Source organism: Typha latifolia, chromosome 11 (assembly GCF_019914945.1).
Source record: "Typha latifolia isolate L0001 chromosome 11, TyphaL0001v2, whole genome shotgun sequence".
NCBI lineage: Eukaryota > Viridiplantae > Streptophyta > Magnoliopsida > Poales > Typhaceae > Typha > Typha latifolia.
Window position 1 is genome coordinate 493,279 of NC_133096.1, and position 8,006 is coordinate 501,284.

The following is an 8,006-nucleotide window of genomic DNA, read 5'->3' on the forward strand; positions in this document are numbered from 1 at the left end:
GGTCACGAGGGCATCTAGGTCATTTCAGATTAACTGCCATGTTAACGTCATGAAAAATAAAAATAAAAAAACAAGTAAGATCAATTTTTCTGACAGTACTAATAGAATTCAGTGACCCTTTTATTATTATTAATTTTAAAATATTCCTAACCTATTAGCATGTATATTAAAATGACCAAAATGCCCTTCTACCTCTTATGCAATTCAGTGAGGTTAATGATGTGAGAGATGAAAAGGAAAGCTAAATATATTTTTAGAGAAATTTGGGGAAAATATTTCTTGGTTCATAATCTAAATACATCTACATGGATATTTTGCTTGAGGTATGAATATTGGATGAATTAAAAGTTTGAGAATCTCAAGTTATATATTTGTAGGTAAATATATATATTCGAACTCGAATATGAATAAGCATCTCAAATCTCAATTCATATCTGAATTTGTATTTGAACAAATTTATATTCTCATTATCAGATCCAAATCGGAGTCAAAATTGGAAATTTACAACTCATATCCAATACTTTTTGATACAGAAGCATTGGCTTTGTTACTTCAAAATAAATGTGAAGTGTTTATTTTTTATATAACAAAGCTCTTTCAATAAAATGCAACATCTTGGCATTCTTTGTAATGTTTGTAAAGATAGCCTCGTCTAATATTGCAAAAAGGAACAATTAATAAATAAAGATTCATGCATGTCAAACTAATATTGTCAGTTCTCTATTTATGGGAGGAGATCATTCATGGCTTCCATGTCTGTGGAGGAGGAGGTGTGGGTGAGTAAAGAGGAAGCAAAGAGGATAAGATTGAGTTCTTATCTATGCCGCCATTAATGCTACTGCTTGTGAGAGATACAAGTGATGCAACAAGCCCTGCATTCCCTGCCAATGTAGGCTCTGTATAGTTTGAATTCTTTCGCAGATCGAAGAATCTGTCGAACCGATCAGGCCCACTGACCATTGCCCCTGTGATCATATTAGGATTTTGCGACTTTCTATCACGCCATTTCCATCCACCAGTGCATGAGTATGGATTACCGTCGTTCGGTATTGATGCACCGCGGTGATGAACATTCAGAGGGTAGTTACTTCCATAACCAACAACATAGCTCATGTTCTTAGGATTAGCTCCTAAGATATAATTCACCTGCAAAAGGTTATATTTCAATGTGAAGAAGTAACTCAGATGATAACTAAGAGTACAGAAGGTTTCAGAACTTTCAGCAAGAACCTGAGAAGTTGCGAATCGATATAAGGTATCTGAGTCGAAGTAATTATTGCCACAGTACCAGCCAGGTATACCACTAGTATTCATGTAATCTGCATATAAGGATGCTAGGAATGCGGCATTCACCGCATACTGCAACGGGCGAGGGCCGCCATGGTTAAGCTGAATTAGTCCTCCTACAATGCAAACTAGAAAATGAGCACAAGAGAATCTAGATGAGGAAAAAAAAATAGCACATCATCTAATTTACTTACAATTAGAGATTTCGGTACCTCTAGTCCAGTTGAAGACATTGAATTGCTGAAGATATGAACACATGTTTCGATCTGTGGCATTGTGGTAGGTTCTAAGCATTTCCTCATAAGGATATCCAGGGCTCAAGAAGATCCTAAGCCTTGCTAAGAGTAGCTCAGCCCCTGGAAGCTTGTTGTCCCAGCTAAACACATTCAAATCTGGTACATGTGAGGCGACCTTAGCATTCTTCAGTAGATTTGCGTCTGTTGCAAGAGAGAGATAAGTGTAGTTTCCAGTGGCATAGAACATCCAAGAAGCACCCCACAGTAGCTCATCCCAGTAGCCTGTAGAATTGTAGAATGGCTCTATGAATTGGTTCCCAAATGAATAAGGAGTTCTCTGATTGGAGTCAGTAGCAAATTTGTAAGCTGTTTTGGCTGCTTCAATGAGCTCTTTTGAGTACACCATGTCATCGTGAAATATGATAGAAGCGGCGGCTAATGCTGATGCAATCTCGCTCGCTAAATCAGGAGCAGAGGTGGAAGACAGTACAGGTTGCTTGTAGTTAATGTCTTCTGGTCTTTGCCAGCAGTATCCATCATCTGGAGAGGTAGAATCTTTTTGTGCTACTCCTACCTGATACCATTAGATGTCAATAATTGTAGCTTTGTACACTTTCATTCAGAATGTATATATAAGCATAACAGCATAATACAGTGATTCTGTATAAGTACATGAAAAGTATGATGGAAGAGCATAAGCATATCTGCATATGCAAGGAACAAACTTATTTGAGGTTATCGGATGCAACACGGTATTGACTCCTAAAGAACTATCAAATTTTTTACAGGCAATAGAAGAACAATATCAGAATTTACTGTAACAAGAAAAGAGTGAAAAGGAAGAGTAGATAAGCAATGATCTTCTATGTTTGTAATAAAATCATCTTAAAAAGTGTTGTAAATTTTCCCAGGAAACTTTAGCTACCAATATTTGGAGAAATCATAACAGGAGATTCGGAGCGTGACTTGGTTGTATAGGAGATTTCTGAAGGAACTTATATCATGCACATAACTACACTTGTAATTGCTGGCAGTGGCCAATAAGAATATCATCAGCATAATTACGAGAACACTTTGTGTTGAGTACTACTACCTTTCCAGATATTTCTGCAATAAATCAAAATTAAATCACTTCGATGAAGATAACATGATATTTAAGCATTGAATGCTGCTAAGAGCTGACAGAGCCATTGAAGTATACAAAGAGAACTTTGTGGAGAGGTCGGTTCTTATCTCTTTTCCATACCATAGTGCAGGGAGCTATATTTCAGTATATCGCCATGATGAATAGACATATTGATCTAAATCTTAATTTCTTGACTAAGAATGCAAATAAGGAGAAATAGTAGTTCTTTTCTGAAATAGAAGCATGTTGTTTTACCTGGCTATATATTTTGTTGATAGTGGAGGCCGAAGAATTGAAGGTTTGAAGCAAGTAGTCAGTGCCCCACTTGATAATATCTCTAATATGGTTGTATTCTCCAATAGCCTGATATTTACTACTGTATTCAATCACTGACCAGCTTAAAAGTGTCATGGAAAAAGCCATTGGAAAATGAAACCTTATGTTTTCCCCGCTATCATAGTATCCTCCAACAAGCCCATCCTTTACATCTGGTATTTGTTCCATGTTTTTAACACCAGCATCTCCGCGCCATGGAATACCGTTTGATTTTGGCAAGTGACCGGCTGTTTAACGTAACAACAACATAGTTACATTAGTATCAGGATAAAAGGAAGTGATTGCAGAAATTGCATTTCTAGAAAGCATAAACATAATACACAAAAGTCGGCAATGGTTCGATGAAAATCTAATGATTCACTCATTTTTTTTCTATATTCAGACTCTCCATCTGGATCTAACAAGAAGTCTAAGGAAAAGGATGATACTTTTTGAATTGGTAAGAAAGAATGACTGGCTTAATTCTGTTTGCACACTACTACATTGCAGCAATCCAATACTCTTAGCTACAAGAAATGTTAGTATGTAAATAAATTTCCCTATTATGTCCAAAATGTTCAAAATGTTCCTCAGACCACCATCAAGTCCAAAATGTTCTTTGTAGAATCATTCCAACAAAGTTACTGAATCAGTTAGATAAGTGGTAAATCAAGTACATTGTGGTGGAGATAAATGTTATTTTCATAGATTAGCTGTATCTTTCACTCTTGCAGAATGATTCAGCAATGCAACTCTCAGCTTTACAACAAGCGAATCAACAATTAGTATGTCACGAATCATGAACCACTGACATTGTGATCCATATATTCGAAACAAGAAAGATTGCTAACAAATAAATATATTTCTACCAAAAGAGGAGATTCTTACACTTCTGTGCATTAAAGAACATGAGGGCCTTATGCAAAGCAATGCAGTACTCATCCAGTGGCGAAGCAGTCTCCCTATTCTCCGGTAGCCTCTTAACGACGACGATTCGGATGCCAACGACGAAGAAAGCTATCAAAATTGAAATCGCCACCCACATAAACAATTTGCGCTGACAAATAATACAGCCCAAGTCAATGTATTTGTCCTTCTTCTTGGACTCCCGGGGAGACAAAAGCCATCCCTGCTGTGTCTCGTCCAACTGCTGCCGGAGCACGGCCGACCGATCCAACTCCAAGTCCGGGCTGTTCTCATCCTCCACCTCGAATTGGATCTCAAATGAACCTCCCCAGTGGTTGGCGGAGTACATTTTTGCTCCACCTCCTATTAAGAATTAACCACACCTAATTCACGTGAAAAAAAAGGAAAGCAAAGAGGACTCAGATTATATTGATCAAGAAAACAATCAAAACAAAGATACACCCAAATGAGATTTCTACGTAACCAAAGAGAAGAAATCAATCATCAAAACTTCAACTATGAGTATAAAAAAGTTGATTGAAATACACAGAGGAGCAAAAGGAAAGAATCGTCTAGAACACTCAGGTGAGATTAACCACAGCAAACGATCAAAACAAAGAAAACCCAAATGAGATTTCTATGAAACAAAGCTGAAAAACTCATCAAACTTTCAACATTTACTATACAAAGGTGATTGAAAACACATAGAAGAGCAAGAAAAGAATGGTCTAGAGCACCCAGATGACATTGATCAAGCAAACGACCAAAACAAACAAAACCATATGAGATTTCTATGTATCCAATGTGAACAACTCATTAAAGCTTCATCTTTGAGTATAGGAAGAAAAGAATGGTGTAGAGCACACACACGACATTGATCAAGAAAACCCAAATGAGATTTCTACATAACCAATCCGAAAAACTCACCAAATTAACTTCCAACTTTGGGTATGCAAAGGCGATTGGAACACATAGAAGAGCAAGAAAAGAATGGTCTTTTTTCGTAACGGATGGATGATTACCAGAAGACTCGCGTTATATCGAACATTTGTCGATTGGATGGCTCCATGGAATTCTCATGTTGCCAATAAGATTGGAGATTTTGGGTTGGTTTTAGTTAGTAATTAACACACCATCCCTGCTCTTCTCCTTCCATAACCATGGGGAGTAGACGAGAGAGAGAGAGAGAGAGAGAGAGAGAGAGAGAGAGAGAGAGAGTTGTTTTGGAAAGCATTAAATTATGGAAAATTCCGCAGAGATTCGCTTTCCGTTTTAGGAGGAAGACTGAGTATTGCATGCATCTCGTGTAACATTACTTCTCGTTGGAGCCGTTTCGAACAAAATCTTAGTCCATGCTATGTGTTCTATGTTGCCTTCATTTCATGCAATTATACTTCGTTATTCTATAGGCCTCTTCCCAATAAACATAATTTCTATTTCTATTCGGGTCTTTTTTACCTCTTCTAATGCCAATTTCCAAAGCAATAATGATTAAGGTGGAGAATTAACTTATGCAATAAGTAATTACTGTGAAGAATAAGTAGAACTGTCAACTATGCTATTCTCATTAGACAAATCACCACGTTGAATGGGAGTTATTCTAGTTTTATTCCATCCATCCTTGTTTGACGGGAAAATTATATTTTAACTCTTGCCCCCTGTGATCAGACCTACATTCATTTTACTATCTATAATTTTATTTATATCATTTTACTCCCCAATAATTATATTCAAACTAAATCACTTATTTTTTATTTAAAAATATTTATTAGAGATAAAGTTATAAATAATTTAATAAATTTTCTGACGAATGAAAAATAATATAAGTAAATTAAACATATGGCAAATACTTCAATGCATCTTTAAAAATTATAATCTTAATCCAACGGCTATAATAGTCAGTTTTCATACCCGGTAACTGTTTCTCGATACCAGTTCCAAAACTACATTACGTAAGAAAAATAGTATATTAGTTAAGAAGATTAATTACGTGTGCTTAACTTCCCAATTTTCTTGTTATACCCTTGAAGATCTTAACCATTAGATCTTTATCAAAGTGATTGATAAACAATTAACTTTACGGTACGGAAGAAGCGCTCTACACGTTTTTTTTTTCTTCCGTTAAGATTTCTCTCTTAAATATAATTATGCCTTAATTATAGGAGATATCATTTAATATTAAATAATTTAAATTTGATTATTTGGAGATAAACTTCAATTTAAATATAATTCTCTATCTCTATCTATTAAAATTTAATTTAAATCAATCTTAAACTAATGAGAGATATATGTAAATAATAAAAAATAATCAAAAAGATAAAATGTAATTAAATTTTCATTAAGTTAATTATAAAAGACATCAATACCCTTATTTTGATATATATACATTACTCTCAGTTAATGATATATATGTCTTTTACTTAATAAAATATTAAGATAATATAATTGTTAAAAAATAATGTGCAAGATTATATATCTAAAAAAAATTACCTACTGAACCCGTAATATCTTTCATTCCTATTATACCCTTAAATATATGAACCGTTAGATCTTCATCAAATTGATTAATAAAAAATTAATTCTATTGCACGGAAAAAAGCCTCCAAACATATATATATATATATATATTTTTTTATTATATTTTAATATTTAAAATCTATTCAGTATTATTTTAAATATGCTGAAAAACTTATCAAATTATTTTCGACGCTATGAGAGAATAATTGAATTTTAGCCCGAAGGTAGGGATTAAAGTATAATTTTCTCTTAGTTTTATTCTTTTTTGTTTTCCTCTGGCTCATCCAGCAGTATTAGTTCGAGGAATAATTTTCTTTTTACCTCCTAAATTATCACCCTATTTTATAATAATTTTGAAAGGTTAAGTGCAGTATTTTTATAGTTAAAAGGAGGTATTGTGAAAAAATGAAGATAGTTTGAGAGTTATCCCTTGTTTTTATCTGGACATTATCCAACTACGCTATCCGAGCTGTCGTATGATCATATTATCCCCCACTTCGGTTTCTTTCTCGTTAGTCGATGCATCTGACTGTACGGCTAAAATTCTGACGGACCAAAATTCGCCAGCTCTCCGGAAATTGCATCAGATGTGCTACCTTTTCCGCAGCGGATCCGTATCATTGAACAGGCCTTATCCAAAACAATCAATGGAATAAGCATTCCCAATAGAACACTGCAAGTTATTAGGAATATGGTTGACGAATGCAAAACCCTGTTGAACGAGTGCAGGGGGTGGAGTGCTTCATGGGTGTATAGGGAGGCCAATAGAGTGGCGGATTGGGCAGCTCATCGCGGGATGATGGCTGGGGCCACGGCTTGGCTGGCGCTGGGGGAGAATGTTCCTCCAGACCTATGTAATTTATTGTGTACCGATTCCCGGGTTAGTTAGCTAACCTGGGTTAAGTTAGCTGAATGAAGCTCTCCAATTTCAAAAAAAAAAATAGAACACTGCAAGTTATTGTGTACTGACTACGTGGCACAAAATTATTGGAAGGCCACCAAATATTCTTTATTATCAAGGGGGTCCTTTGCATATTTCAACCTACATTTTAATTTTATCATAGAAAACCTCTATATTTGCAAAAGCCAACCTATCATAATGAATCATGATGGATAGTGTCTTTTAAATTTTCAATAATAGTATTCTCACTGAATTAATTAATAAGAGGCAAAAGGTGTTAAAAAAGAGGGGTTTTACTTAAATATAGGCGGTAATATGCAAAAGAATCTTTACCAATATTCTGACCAAACTTGCTGTTGCCGGGGGAGTTAGTGTTGATGGCTAAGGCGGTAAATATGTATCCTTCTTGCTAGTGATGCCTTGACCCTACCAAGGGAATAGGTACGGTTTAATATAGCTTCTGGTTTAAAAAATATATATATATTTTGACCAAACTACTCCTATAGAAAAATATATTGACTAAACTATCTTAGTATCTAAACTTATTTTAAAACTACTATATTTTCTAAGGTAGTGATTTTTAATGAATATATCAATTTGCCAATACAACAAAGATGATTAATTTCTATATATATCGCTTTCTAAGACAATAATTTTTATATAAATAAATTAAATATTTATAAAATTGGAAATTCTAGTCTGTTACTTCTATCTCCTT

The 8,006-nt window shown here is 34.7% G+C and overlaps 1 protein-coding gene across 1 annotated transcript; it reads right to left on the bottom strand.

The window, feature by feature from the left end:
- Window positions 1-741: 741 nt before the first annotated feature.
- On the bottom strand, window positions 742-4,219 carry LOC140798103 (endoglucanase 12-like). Its single transcript, XM_073151840.1, has 5 exons — window positions 3,853-4,219; window positions 2,905-3,212; window positions 1,500-2,097; window positions 1,231-1,403; window positions 742-1,146 (listed from the first exon to the last, which is right to left on the bottom strand). Exons 1-5 carry the CDS (start codon window positions 4,217-4,219, stop codon window positions 742-744), a joined length of 1,851 nt encoding a protein of 616 aa, XP_073007941.1.
- Window positions 4,220-8,006: the final 3,787 nt, after the last annotated feature.

Excerpts from the sequence above, each read along its gene's own strand:
- LOC140798103 (XM_073151840.1), bottom strand. The coding sequence starts at position 4,219 with ATGTACTCCGCCAACCACTGGGGAGGTTCATTTGAGATCCAATTCGAG. Across the intron at positions 2,098-2,904 it reads TCAACAAAATATATAGCCAG|GTAGGAGTAGCACAAAAAGA; the intron begins GTAAAACAACAT and ends TAATGGTATCAG. Across the intron at positions 1,404-1,499 it reads TGTCTTCAACTGGACTAGAG|GAGGACTAATTCAGCTTAAC; the intron begins GTACCGAAATCT and ends TTTGCATTGTAG.